Consider the following 15,386-nt stretch of genomic DNA (forward strand, 5'->3'; position numbering starts at 1 on the left):
GAGGTGAGAGGATTGCCTGAGCTCAGGGGTTTGAGACCAGTCTGAGAAACATAGCAAGACCATGTCTCTACAATCAATCATAAAATTAGCTGGGCATGGTGGCGTGTGCCTGTGGTTCCAGCTACTTGGAAGGCTGAGATGGAAGGATCACCTGAGCCCAGCAGGTCGAGGCTGTGGTGGCCATGAGTGTGTTGCTGCATTCTAGTGAGACTGATTTTTTTTTTAAGTCTTCAATTCTAGCCGGGCGTGGTAGCGCGCACCTTGTAGTTCCGGCTACTTGGAAGGCTGAGGCAGAAGGATCGCCAGAGCCCAGCAGGTTGAGGCTGCGGTGGCTGTGAATGTGCCACCGCACTCCATTCTGGGTGACAGAGTGAGACTCCAACTCAAAAAAACAAACAAAACCAAAAAAAGTCTACAATTCAGTGACATTGAATACATTTACAATGTTGTGCAACCATATCCACTATCTGGTTCCAAAAGATTTTTAGCATCACAAACAAAAGCCCCATGCCCACTAAGCAGTTAATCCCTATTGCCCCTTCACTCCAGCCCCTGGCAATCATGAATCTGTTTTCTGTCTCTATGGATATGCCTATTCTGGATATTTCATAAAAATGGAATCATACAATATGTATGTATCATACAATATATGGTCTTTTGTGCCTGGTTTCTTTCACATGATGTGTTCAGGGTTCATTTATGTTGGAGGAAGGGTAAGAATTTTTCCTTTCTAGGGCCAAATAATATTGTGTTATATAGATATGCCACTTTTGTTTATCCATGCATCTGTTGACGGGCATTTGGTTTGTTTCCACCTTTTGGCTATTGCTATGAACATCTCTGTACACGTTTTTGTTTGAATGTCTGTGTTCAATTCTTTGGGGCATATACTCATGAGTGGAATTGCTGGGCCATTTGACAATTCTGATGAACTTATTGGGAAACCCTCAAATTCCATCTTAAAGTGGGGCTAATGATAGCACTTGCCTCATGGCATTGCTGGGAAGATTATTTGGGCTAATGTATGTCAAGCACCTAGAATAGTATCCGATACATAGTCAACACCCCATAGACATTCGTCATTATTGGTTGTGGATGGATGGATGGATTGTAGATGGATGGGTGGCGAGATGGAAGGGATGGACCAGAGCCTGGGGCCTGTTTTCATACTGCATGTTGCTGGGAATCAGATCAAATTCTATTTATTTTCAAGTGAAACTCCTAAGGCAAGTTTTCACATTACAATAGGTTATATTCAATAAATTGAGGAAAAGACTTATTTTTCTTTTTCTGGCAACTCTTCTGAAAATAAAGGCTTCTCCCCTCCCCAGCATCTTCTTCTACCCACTCACCCAATGAAAGCGCAAGGAGCCAATGAAAGCGCAAGTTCAGGCCGGGCTCAGTGGCTCAGCCTGTAATCCCAGCACTTTGGGAGGCTGAGGTGAGTGGATTGCCTGAGCCTGTGGGTTCGAGACCCGCCTGGGCAACTTGGCGAGACCTCCTCTCTACAATAAATCAAAACATTAGCCGGGTGTGGTAGCACACGCCTGTAGTTCTGGCTACTTGGAAGGCTGAGGTGGAAGGATCACCGGAGCCCAGCAGGTGGAGGCTGCAGTGGTCGGGAGCGACCATTGCACTTCAGTCTGGGCGACAGTGAGACTCCAACTCAAAAAAAAAAAAAAAAAAAGCTCAAGGTCAGACATTAAGCCCTTGGATGTGGTTATCTTATTAATTTTCCTTGAATATTAATTTTTTTCTAGTTTTTTGAACATTTCTCATAATTGACAAAACTACAATGTGGATTTCATATCAGCAGGTTTTAACTGCAAATATCGAATCATTTAAAAAATAAGTTCTGCCAGGCATGATGTCTCATGCCTGTAATCCCAGCACCTTGGAAGGCCAAGGAGGGAGGACCACTTGAATCTGGGAGTTCAAGACCAGCTTAGGCAACATAGTGAGGCCTTGTCCCTACAAAAAAAAATGAAAAATTTAGCCAGGGTGGTGAGATGTGCCTGTAGTCTCGGCTACTCAGAAGGCTGAGGCAGAAGAATCATCTGAGCACAGGAGCTTGAGGCTGTGATGAGCCGTGATTGTGCCACTACTGTCCAGCCTGGGTGACAGAATGAGACCTCAACTCAAAAATAATAATAGGTTCAGGCACGGTGGCTCAACCCTGTAATCCCAGCAATTTGGGAGGCAGAGGTGAGAGGATTGCCTGAGTTCAGGGGTTCAAAACCAGCCTGAGCGATATGATGAGACTGCATCTCTACAATAAGTTTTTTAAAAAAATTAGCCAGGTATGGTGACACATGGCTATGGTTCCAGCTACTTGGAAGGCTGAGGCAGAAGGATTACCTGAGCCCAGTAGGTTGAGGTTACAGTGGCCATGAGCATACCACTGCACTCCAGCCTGGGCAACAGAGTGAGACCCCAACTCAAATAATGATAATGATAATAATAATTTCTATGAGAGACACTTCACATTGTATAAGTCAGCCCTATTATAAACTTAAATGCTATGTATAATCATTTTATGAGGAAATAAAAGTCCACATTGTTAACAATACAAATTTATATTTGTGAAAGGAGCTAGAAAAATAAGAATTACATTTTCCCTTACACTTTCTCTTATCTTCAGACTTCAAAATTTCCAGAAATTGTACAACTTCAAGCCGGCCATTTTAGGTATGTTAGTGCCTAAACCTATTTCCTGTGCTGTACAGATATCTGACCCACTTGGTTTAGCAAAGACTCGTTGCGTTTCTGCTTCCTGCCTCAATATGTGCAGTCAAGTAGACATGTAGTTCTAGCTACTTTCGGCTCTAGCAACAATCACATTGGTAGTAATTTGCAGCATTTTGATTTCACCTGTCTTCTCAATCACTGCCACACTCTGACTTCCATACCTGTTTGCCCTGTTCCCTGAGGAGAGCGGCTTCTCTGATTCATCTTATCGCCAACATCTGATGCTGTGATGCTCACAGGTGCTCCTTCCAGTCTCTGACATTCTCTGTCCCTCCCACACCTGTTTATCTCCCACCCAACTCCTGAATTTCTGAGTGCAGTTTATCACCTTGGAAATGTCACCAACCAGATTGACAACAGTGAAGGGAACTGATAATATCCCATATTTATGAGGCTGTGTGGAAATGGGTGCCATGTATGAGGTGTAAATCAATGCCGCCTTTTGGAAGTGTCTATAAAATATAAAAAACAATAAATAAACAAAATATAAAAAGCATAGACCTTTCAAGAGAACCATCCAACTTCTAGAAATCTATCCTACGAATGTATTGAGCAAGAACACAAAGCTGTATTACAAGGATGTTCACACACAACTATTTACGGCAGTGCAAAATTATAGACAGCCTGATATATTTCAGTATATCATTTGTATATAATTCAGCATTGCATTTTCTGGCAGTTCTCCCTTACACTGTGCTGAAGTCTGTTCACTGGCACTTCTGCTCCTGGGTCCAAGGGTTCCTTCCCTAGGGCCTCAATCTAAGCTCATGTTATCATTAATTTTGTCTCTGCTTGGGTGTGACCTGTGTATAAACTCCATGGGCTCTTTAGGTCAAAGCTGAGATACGGTGTCTGGAAACACACTTTAGGTTACCAGAATTTTTGGCCCAATTTAATAGAGCAGTAGCTCAAAACAAAGCAAGTAGCAATGGTTACAACACACAGTCTCACAGAGATTTAAAGGCGTCCACAACTATCTAATTCGTTACTTGGTTACTGTAAATCACAATGTCACTGGATGGATATTTACTGCACTGACTGCTTTCTTACTCACTAAGCAAACGGCCTACTTGTTATCGGCAGGAGGTTGGCACCAAGTTGCTGCCAACTCTTTGTTGAAAGGCCACACATACACAGATCAAGTGTATGTGGGTGGCACTGCTGTGAAAGATTCTCTTCCTACAGAAAGGGAACCACCCCAGTAACATCTGGAGTTGCCACCCAGTTTTGATCACTGAAACAACCTCCCAAAGCAGTTGTATCTAAGTGACACACAGTAGATCTGTTGAGATCAGGAATCCTGGACACCACTGAGTTTGACATGCCGCTCCACTTTATCCAAAACTTCTATTTATAACAAGAAAAAAAAGAAAAAAAGTCACATGTTTAGGCCTCTTCACTTTCTCTTCATTTCTATCACTGGCACCATCAAATGGCTTACCTTTTTATGAGTCTTTTCTACTCCCCAAACAAGAAAGAAAGATTTTAAGCCCTGCATACAAAATATATAAAGGCTATAACTAATAGAGAATGATAAAGTCATGAGAGAAGGCCAGGTACAGCAGTAGGTCTGGCCCACTGACAAAGCCCATCACTCAGCTCACATTCATTCACAATGGCCCTTTGAGGATGGCTAATAAAATACCAAAACTGTCAGCGTTGAATCTCCAAATGTCAAGAACTTCCAATGTGTTCTTTTGATAACACTTACGTAGTTATCATTTGTCAGTTTTCTTGGGGAATTCCTCATCCTCTGATGGCAGCAGGGAAAATCTCCCACCGCAGACCCTAAAAATACCCAATACTCTCATTTTCAGATCCCCAACAGCTAAGGCTTGGGTGCGTTACTTAAGGTTGACCAATCAGCTGCATTTGCTTAGGATTTTTGAGGCTAGAGCTGAGGATGAGGGAATTTCGTTACAGTGATTGCAGCGCTGGCAGAGACTTCCAGCATCCAGTCAACCTTGCCTTTGGGGTCAGTGTAGCATCCAGTGTCCTACAGCAGCTGTATCTGTGATGAGGGCTGAAGCACTGAGCATGCAGCAGCAGCAATGGCTGCCCTCACCCATCTGGCTCTGGAATGGGATTTTGGTGTCATGGTTGATGCCTGGTTTCCCTTTGTTTCTGCTCATTTCCCAAGCCTTGCCTGTGCAGCCTTCCAGTGTTTCTGTAACTTAGCAAATGTGCTTTCAATAACATTCACTTCTTGATTTAAGCCAGAATCCATTTCCATCCCTTGTGGAACATGACTGATAACCTGAATAGCTAAGAAATTCTTCTAAGCTCTATCTGGAGTTCAGATAAAAGACTGGAAGAAGATTGTTGCAAGTCAAACTCATTTCTTCCTCTGGGTCTGGAGATGTAATACAAGGAGCACAGAGTCAGGAGATCTGTTTTCTGATCTACCCTGCCACTTCCTGGCTGTGTGACCAGGAGTAAGTTCCTTCCCGACTCTGAGCCGTCAGTGAACAGTGAATGATCTTCACTAGACCAATAGTTCCTCAAATTGGCTATGCCTTAGAATCTCCTGAGACACTGGTTTTTCAGCATTTGTTTTTATACAGATTCCCAGGCCCTACTCCTAAAGAGACTAATTAAATAGGGGTTTTTTTGGTTTTTTTTGGTTTCTTTTGAGTTGGAGTCCCACTCCGTCGCCCAACTGGAGTGCAGTGGCCGCTCCCGGCCACCGCAGCCTTGACCTGCTGGGTTCCGGCCATCCTTCGGCCTCAGCCTTCCAAGTAGCTGGAACTACAGGCGCACACTACCACGCCCAGCTAATTTTTTGACTTACTTGTAGAGATGAGGTCTCGCCAAGTTGCCCAGGCGGGTCTCGAACCCGTGGGCTCAGGCAATCCACTAACCTCAGCCTCCCAAAGGCGCGGGATTACAGGCTGAGCCACCCAGCATTAAATAGGTTTAATAGATGCCTGACAGTCATACCAGATGAAGTGGAGGCAGTGGCACCTTTGGGAACCACAAGCTGAGGCTCTCCAAGGTCCACTCCAGCTGACATACTCTGTGATTCTCCCACAGAGGGTAGAGAACATTTCACTGCTGTATTTTTTGTGCCCAGAACCTTTTGTGGCACACAGTAGGTGTTCCAAAAACACTTGTAGCCTGGCGCAGTGGCTCACACTGTAATCCTAAAACTTTGGGAGGTTGAGGCAAGAGGACTGCCTGAGCCCAGGAGTTCAAGACCAGCTTGGGCAACTTGGCAAGACCTCGTCTCTATAATTAATCAAAAAGTTAGCTGGATGTGGTGACACGTTGGCAGTTCCAGCTACTTAGAAGGCTGAAGTGGAAGGACTGCCTGAGCCCAACAGGTTGAGACTGCGGTAGCCGTGAGAGTGCCACTGCACTCCAGCCTGGGCAACAAAGTGAGACTCCAACTCAAAATACAACAACAACAAAGAAAAAAACTTGTATCTGAGTAAAGGGTATATGGAAACACTGCACTCCCTTTGCAACTTTTCTGTAAACCTAAAATTATTCCAAAATGAAAATTTTGTCTAAAAACTTGTGTAAGGGAAGGAAGGAAAGAGGAAAACAGGAGAGGAGGGGGAAAGGGAAGGAGGGAGCAACTCCAACCACACTACATTGACTAAGTCTTTGTATCACTTTATGTTGAAAGGCACCTCCTGCCAACCTTTTCATCTGCACATCTGCACCCCATCCATTATAGTTCTGTATTCACTGGGTTGTCAGGAGAGACCTGTGAGCCATCATGTTGTTATGGCTATTGAAAAAAGGGCTTGGCCAGATGCAGTGGCTCACGCCTATAATCCCAGCACGTTGGGAGGTCAAGGTGAGAGGACTGCCTGAGTCCCCGGGTTTGAGACCAGCCTGGGCAACTTGGTGAGACCTCATCTCTACAATAAAAATCAAAAAATTAGCAGGGCGTGATGGCATGCGCTTTAGTTCCAGCTACTTGGAAGGCTGGGGCGGAAGGATCTCCTGAGCCCAGCAGGTCAAGGCTGCAATGGCTGTGAGTGTGCCACTGCATTCCTGCCTAGGCAACAGAGTGAGACTCCGACTCAAAAAAAGAAAAGAAAAAAGGGTTTGTCACCTGCCTTTGAGGAGTACTGTTCCCTGTGTTTGGCACTATAACAACCTGAGTTCTACTCCCAGCATCCACATTTAACTTCACTTGGTTTCCTCAGTTGTAAGATATAGCTCATCTCTACTCTGAGTATCTTACAGAATTATTCTAAGAATCTAATTAAATAATAAGAGCTACCATGATAGTAAACACTGACTGTATCCCAGTTTCCATGCTGAACATTTTATGAGCACCCTCTTCATTAATGTTCACAACTCCTAAGGTAGGGTGATAACATTCCCACTTTATGTATAAAAAAATTCAGGGCCGGGCACAGTGGCTCACGCCTGTAATCCCAGCACTTTGGGAGGCGGAAGTGAGAGGATTGCCTGAGCTCAGGGTTTGAGACCAGGCTGGGCAACTTGGCGAGGTCTCATCTCTACAATAAATCAAAAAATGAACCTGGTGTGGTGGCACATGCCTGTGGTTCCAGCTACTTAGAAGGCTGAGGCAGAAGGATCACCTGATCCCAGCAGATCGAGGCTGCGGTGGCCATGCGTATGCCACTGCACTCCAGCCTGGGTGACAGGGGAAAACTCCTCAAAAAAAGAAAGAAAGAAAGAAAGAAATTCAGGCTCCTGGAGTAATTTGCTCAAGGTCCTACAATGAATGAAGGGAAGGCTGGGAGAAGAGCCCAGGTTACACGACTCCAAAGCGTGTTCCACTGGCCCTGTGGTTTCTAAGCACCAAATGTTGTAGAAGTGTACATCTTCAGCTGGGCTTGGTGGCTCAGCCTATAATCCCGCGCTTTGGGAAACAGGTGAGTAAATTGCCTGAGCCTGCGGGTTCAAGACCCGCCTGGACAACTTGGCGAGACCTCATCTCTACAACAAATCAAAAAATTAGCCGGGCGTGGTAGCGCATGCCTGTAGTTTCAGCTACTCGGAAGGCTGAGGCGGAAGACTCGCCGGAGCCCAGCAGGTCGAGGCTGCAGTGGCCAGGAGCGGCCACTGCATTCCAGTCTGGGCCACAGAGTGAGACTCCAACTCAAAAAAAAGTGTACATACCATCGCATAGAAGATGACACACGGGCTACCTGGAAGGCTGAGACGGAAGGATCGCCGGAGCCCAGCAGGTCGAGGCTGTGGTGGCCGGGAGCGGCCACTGCACTCCAGTCTGGGTGACAGAGTGAGACTCCAACTCAAAAAAAAAAAAAAAAAAAGAAGTGTACATCTTCTTAGTCTGTCACAGGATTGGAGTAGAAATAAAAATTTATTCCAGCCTGGGCAACAGAGCAAGGATTAAGTAAATATTACAGAGATTAACAGCCTCCTTCACACTGCAAACCGTCATTATGCCCAGTTCCACAGTCCTGCTGCAATCTCTCTGCGGTTATAGCCTGAAAGGATGCTTTTTTAGCTACAGAAAGTAAGAACTGGCTTTTCAATATGGGTTTCTGGTTGTGGTTGTTTTCTTTTTGCTACATCTCTGAGGATACACTTGGAATCCTAAATATTTACTTAATGTCTCTAAAATTAAGTAAATATTTTAAAAATAAAAATATTTTAAAATTAAAACAAAAGACGTGTACATCTTCTATTTGGTTATTTTCATCCCATCCTTTCCTCCACCCTTATCTTCCTCTTCTTCCTCCAGCTGCCCAGACAGTCCCAGACTACATACACCCTGGGAATCTCCCGATGAAAGCTGGAGAAAAATTGGCAGGTTTTTACCTCTGGGAGAAGATAGGCTGGGAATTCCCACAGTTCCCATCACTACCACAGGGAGTCCAGATGGAGACAATTGTCTAGGACAGGAAAAAGATTTGCCTTTCTGAGAACCCAAAGGACTGAGTCAGGCTCACCTTCCCTTCTTCACCTCACCCAGGAGGGCACTGGCAAGGCCAACGCCCTTAGGACAACTCCTTGGTGGTAGAAGACACTTTTGCTTATGAGCTTGTGTTGCTTTCTTAGCTGCATTCAAACAAGCAGGTTTTAAATGTCTGGATTGTTGTTTTGTTGGTTTTTAAACAGCTGGCCCCACCCATTCACTGGTACCAGGCGGGCCCCTGCCGGGGCTGAGTCCACCCTTGATGTGGCCGGGGAGCCCAGGAGGCTGGGCAGCGGGTTGTGCTGGGTGTAGCCAATTACTGCCCAGCTGAGCTCCATGGGGAGGCTTTTAGTGGTGTTGCCAGGCAACCTGGGTAACTGGAGAAAACACGAATTGGGCTTCTGGGCCACAGAGATTAACAGCCTCCTTCATCACACTGCAAACCGTCATTATGCCCAGTTCCACAGGCCTGCAGCAATCTCTCTGCGGTTATAGCCTGAAAGGATGCCTTTTTAGTTACAGAAAGTAAGAACTGGCTTTTCAATATTATGGGTTTGTGGTTGTGGTTGTTTTCTTTTTGCTACATCTCTCAGGATACACTTGGAATACATAGGCAAAAGACTGAAAAACAAAAAATGCCTTCACAAGCCCCCATTTCCAAAAGTTTTCCTTTTCTCCTGAAGCAAAACACACATGCCCTCAATCATGAGGATAGCTAGGGTAGAGACCTCTGCTTTCTGAGGTCGCTCCGTGGCCCACTACATGTTGAAAGCTCTTCCTTGGACTCTCACAACTGGGCTGTGGTTCAGGGTAGAGAGATCAGAGATCTGGGCCTCTTAGTGGAATAATTTCTTTGAGTCTCTCCCATTCAAAGACAATCATAATACCTCAGCCTTCCCAGTCTACAGAACTACTTTGACTTACATTATTTTGGTGGACTCTCTCATCTGCCCTGTAACGAAGACATCTTTATTGTTCCCATTTTGCAAATGAACAATAAGGCAAAAAGAGGCATCCATGATTACATACTAGTGACAGCAAAGCCAGGGCACAAACCTAGTAATCTAAGACCAGATCCTGGACCTCTTCACTATACCACACTGCCTTCCCACAGAGCTATTTAACGTGTCATATATATATATACATATATACATATATATGTTCTATCATATTTAGCAATAGTAATAATATACACTGATGTAGAAGACATAGGAATTCCATCCATATCTATACTATCCTTAGCAAGTCATTTTTGTTGATTGCACCTGAGCTTTCAAAGCTGCATTGTGTACACTAAGGAATACATCCTGAAAGAATTCCCAGAGATAGACACACTGCCTCCATGAGTTAACAGACCTAGCATCCCAGAGCACAGGGCTGGAGGAAAACCCAGACCCATGCTATTTCCTCCTGAATTCAAGGACAGTGGGCACAGTCCCTTAAATAAGGAGACAAACTCATTGCTTTCATTAGATATCTGTAGGTATTTTTCAAAAAGGCTTTCACTGTCTCATCTAGAATGGTTTTTCAATAGTGGTCCACTGATAATAACCAACTGTCCTGGCTTGCACAGGACTAGGAGTTTCTTGGGATGTGGGACTTCTGCTAAAATCAGGGCAAACCAAGGACAGTCGGCCTCCGTAGCATGGACGACCTACCTCAGAATCATTTGATGAGGTTAGATCCTAGGGCAGTGGTTGTTCACTGTGGCCTCACATCAGAGTCATCTGAGGGGACTAATACGTTTGTCTGGGCTCACCCAGATCAAGTGGGGCAAAGGCCTAGCACTGCCAAAAATAAAAGCATCTGCCCTAGAAATTAGGATTCAGAGCCAGACGCGGTGGCTCACATCTATAAGCCCAGCACTTTGAGAGGCCAAGGTGAGAAGATTGCCTGAGGCCATGGGTTCGAGACCAGCCTGGACAACTTGTTGAAACCTCATCTCTACAATAAATCAAGAACAATTAGCCAAGCATGGTGGCACATGCCTGCAGTTTCAGGTACTTAGAAAGGTGAGGTGGAAGGATTGTCTGAGTCCAGCAAGTAGAGGCTGTAGTGGCCGTGAGCATGCCACTGCCCTCCAGCCTGGGCGACAGTGAGACACTGGCTCAAAAAAAAAGGAATCAGAAGGTCTGGGCTCTGGTCTTGCTCGGGAATCTACATGCAGTTTTAACAGCTCCCAAGGGATTCTTATATATACCATGTTTTGATAACCAGTGAATGAGTATGTTGTTGTGTATTCATTGGTAAGCATTCCCCAAATGCCTTGTATATGTTAGGTTTTAGAAACACATGGAAAAGAAAAAAGAAAAAGAAACCACCTCCTGTTCTCCAGGCCCTCTCTATTCAGTAGGGGAATAAAGACCTATAAATTGTTCCAACATAGTATACTGTGATTTAGATTAAAAAGTGGGTCAGCACCATCAGGGTGATTATGGCTATTCAGTTCCCAAAAATGTGGTAGACCAAAGATGAAGCATATAATTTGCCATTCCTCTCACTGAGAGATAGGGTTTGTTTCCCTTCCCCTTAAGTCTGGGTCAGCCCTGTGACTGGTTTTGACCAACACTACGTGGCAGAAGTCATGCTGGGTACTTTTCAAGGCCAGGCCTTAAGAGTTATGCAGCTCCTAGCTGGGCTCGGTGGCTCACCTGTAATCCCACGCCTTTGGGAGGCTGAGGTGAGTGGATTGCCTGAGCCTGCGGGTTCGAGACCTGCCTGGGCAGCGAGACCTCATCTCTACAATAAATCAAAAAATCAGCCGGGCGTGGTAGTGCATGCCTGTAATTCCGACTACTTGGAAGGCTGAGGCGGAAGGATCACCGGAGCCCAGCAGGTCGAGGCTGCGGTGGCCGGGAGCGGCCATTGCACTCCAGTCTGGGCGACAGAGTGAGACTCCAACTCAAAAAAAAAAAAAAAAAAGAGCTATGCAGCTCCCACACTGGCTACTTTTGGAATGCTCTTTGAAGCCTGACACCATAAAAAAAGATTGACTACCCAGAGGTCACCATGCTATGGGAAGTCCAAGCTACCCACATGGAGAGAGAGGTCATATAGAAGGGCACCAACATGCCAAACCTATAAATGAAATCTTCTTGGCCTTCCAGCCCAGCTCATCTGCCAGCTGAATACAGCCAAGCAGATGACTCCAGCTGATACTATAGAGAGCAGGAGAATTGCCCAGCTGAGCCCTGCTCAAATTCCTGACCCAAAAATGGCGACAAAATAAAATGGTTGTTTAAGCCACTAAATTTGGAGTGATATGCTACACAGCAGTAGTTAGCAACGTATTTCATCAGAACCCAAAAGACAGAATGACCTCTCATATCATTCTGCCTTTCCATGAATGTTGTTCGTCTTTGTACCCCTCCATAGAGCAGATTGCAAACCAGGCACAGTGGCTCATGCCTGTAATCCCAGCACTTTGGGAGGTAGAGGTGAGAGGCTTGCCTGAGTCCAGGGATTTGAGACCAGCCTGGGCAACTTGGTAAGACTTTGTCTCTATAATAAATAAATAAATAGCTGGGTGTAATAGCATGCACCTGTAGTTCCAGCTAATTGGAAGGCTGAAGCAGAAGGATTGCCTGAGCCCAGCAGGTCAAGGCTGTGGTAGCCATGAGTATGCCACTGCACTCCAGCCTCGGCGACAAAGTGAGACTCCGACGCAAAAAAAAAGAAAAATCAAGGAGTAGATTGTAGATGTCTCACCTGAAATAGCCTCCCAAATTCATTTTCATCTCTGTTCTCACTTCTGCTTCCCTCCAAAACAAAACAAAACCATTAATCGGAGTATAACAACTGTCTGCTTAAAAATTCTTCAATGGGGCAACCCCCTTGGGTCCCCTCCCACTGTGGGAGTTTTCTATCCTCTCAATAAATCCTGCTGTCTTTAAAAAAAAAATTCTTCAGTGGTTTCTCATTGTCTTTGGGATAAAAACAGGATGCTTATTGTAGCTGATAAGGTCCTACGTGGCCTAGGTCCCACCTTCTTTTTGGAGTTCAGCTTCAACCACTCTCCCCCAACATCTCTGTGCTGTAGCCACAGGGACTTCTTTCTATTCCTGGAACACACCAAACTCTCCTGCCTCAGGGTCTTTGGACTTGTTGTTTCTTCTACCCCACTTCCCAGCCCCCAATACATGCACGCAGGCTGGCTCCTTCATAACACATTACACTCCATGGGAAGTCTTCCTGCCCATGCCTTCCCCCACCCCCGAATATCACATTTCCCTGCTTATTTGCTTCCAGCATTTACCGCCATCTAAAAATATCTAGCCAGGCACAGTGGCCTATGCCTGTAATGCTGGCACTTTGGGAGGCGGGAAGATCGCTTGAGCCTAGGATTTCAAGACCAGCCTAAGCAACATAGTGAGACCTTTTCTCTACAAAAAACAAAACAAAACAAAATTAAAAATTAGCCGAGCATGGTGGTACACACCTGTGGTCCCAGCTACTCAGGAGGTTGAGGCAGAAAGATTGCTTGATCCCAGGAGGTCGAAGCTGCAGTGAGCCACGATCTTGCCACTGCACTCCAGCCTGGAGGCGACAGAGTGAGACCTCAGCTCAAAAAAAAAGAAATACAAATAAAATATGTAGTTTTATTTATTGTCTGTCTCTTTCTACTACAATATAAGCTCCAGAAAAGTGAGAAATGTTTGTTTTATATTCCATCTGTCCCTCAACACCTACAACAGAATAGGGGCTCAGCAAGTGTTTGATGAATGAACCATCACATGCATGAAGGAAGGAGAAAATATGGAGTAATGGAAAGACAGTATAGGAGTAATGGTTCTTGCTCCAATTCCACCCCTGCTCACCCATGGACAAGCCACTTCTAACCTGGTCAGGAACCTCATCCCCACCAAGAAACATGGCCAGTGATGCTGAAGTATGCTATACCCCAGAAGTCTTCACCTTTTTTTTTTTTTTTTTTTGAGTTGGAGACTCACTCTGTCACCCAGACTGAAGTGCAGTGGCCGCTCCCGGCCACCGCAGCCTCGCGACCTGCTGGACTCCGGCGATCCTTCCGTCTCAGCCTTCCGAGTAGCTGGAACTACAGGCACGCACTACCACGCCCAGCTAATTTTTGATTTATTGTAGAGATGAGGTCTCGCCAAGTTGCCCAGGCGGGTCTCGAACCCACGGGCTCAGGCAATCCACTCACCTCGGCCTCCCACAGTTCTGGGATTACAGGCTGAGCCACCGAGCCTGGCCAGTCTTCACATTTTTTAGTTCATGAATTCCATAGGAATTTTGAAGCTATGTCCCCTCTCACACATTTTGAAGTTAATAACTAAAATTATTTTTTACAAGTTAAAATCAGATCCAGATCAAATTTTTTGGCATAGCCTTTATTAGAGACATACTTTAAATAGATTTTCATCCTAACCTAGGAGCTACAGATTTAGCTTGTACGATTTATGGAAAATGTCTACCACAGAATTCAGTCAGCAACGACAGTCCTCACTGTGTAAAAGAAAATCCACCTTCATTTTTTAAAAGTTCCATAAATGTGTTAATTTGCATCCACATGAGAACTGGCTCATGTCTCAATTCTAATTTTATAATCACTGAAGTTTAAAATAGAATAATGGTTAAGAGCAAAAATTCTAGAGGAATTTAGAGTTCAATTTCTGCTTTCACCACTTAATACCTCTATGACCTTGACCAACTTGTTGAACCTCTTGGCACCTTGGGAACCTCATCTGTAAAAGGAAAATAGTAATATCTACTGGGGGTTTTTTTGAGTTGGAGTTTCACTCTGTTGCCCAGGCTGGAGTGCAGTGGCATGGTCATAGCCACAACAGCCTCTACCTGCTGGGCTCAGGCAATCTTTCCATCTCAGCCTTCCAAATAGCTAAAACTACAGGTGCACACCACCATACCCAGCTAATTTTTTGATTTATTGTAGAGATGAGGTCTCGTCAAGTTGCCCAGGCTGGTCTTGAACCCCTGGGATCAGGCAACCCTCTCGCCTCCGCCTCCCAAAGGACAAACATTTTTAAATAAAATAAATATTATGAGTATGTAGTAAGGCATGGCCTTCTTCAGTTCATCTCACCTAATCTCTCTTTGCTAACTCTCTCTCAGGGAACAGAGCATTCTCCAATTGTCCTTTTGGACAATGCACCTTAGAAGGAGTCGGAGCTGGGTGCGGTGACTCACGCCTGTAATCCTAGCACTTTGGGAGGTGGAGGTGAGAAGATTGCCTGAGTCCAGGGGTTCAAGACCAGACTGAGCAATTTGGCAAGACCTTGTCTCTACGATAAATCAAAAAATTAGCTGGGCATGGAGGTGCGTGCCTGTAGTTCCAGCTACTCGGAAGGCTGAAGCAGAAGGATCACCTGACCCCAGCTGGTCGAGGCTGCGGTGACTGTGAGCCTCTCACTGCCCTCCAGCCTGGGCGACAGAGTGAGACTCTGACTCACAAAAGAAAAAAAAGAAAAGGTCTGCCTGAATCGTCCATACACTTTTTTTTTTTTTTTTTTTTTTTAGTAGGGATCTCACTTTGTCACCCAGGCTGGAGAGCACTGGCATGCTCAAAACAAAAACAAAAACAAAAAACAAATATTCGGGATAGACAGAGGTATGACTTTTTTTTCAAGTCAAAGATGGGAAACAATGAAAGCAGAGTTGAAAGGGAGAACTTAAAAGAATCCAGATAAGCAGATTGCTTTTAAGCAAGATGACCTGTGAGAGAGCTGGATGTGGGTTCTTTTTTTTGTTTGTTTGTTTGAGTTGGAGTCTCACTCTGTCGCCCAGACTGGAG

General features: G+C 45.1%; 1 protein-coding gene across 1 annotated transcript in view; it reads right to left on the reverse strand.

Annotated features, from left to right (window-relative positions):
* Positions 1-8,766, reverse strand: part of RHBDL2 (rhomboid like 2) — a 40,989-nt gene extending 32,223 nt beyond the window's left edge. Inside the window, 1 exon segment of the mRNA XM_021715726.1 lies at positions 8,652-8,766. Within this exon segment, the coding sequence (XP_021571401.1) occupies positions 8,652-8,766 (115 nt within the window).
* Between the last annotated feature and the right edge of the window lie 6,620 nt (positions 8,767-15,386).

This window comes from Carlito syrichta, unplaced genomic scaffold (genome assembly GCF_000164805.1).
Source record: "Carlito syrichta isolate Samal-C Ts95f unplaced genomic scaffold, Tarsius_syrichta-2.0.1 Scaffold307331, whole genome shotgun sequence".
Classification (NCBI taxonomy): Eukaryota; Metazoa; Chordata; class Mammalia; order Primates; family Tarsiidae; genus Carlito; species Carlito syrichta.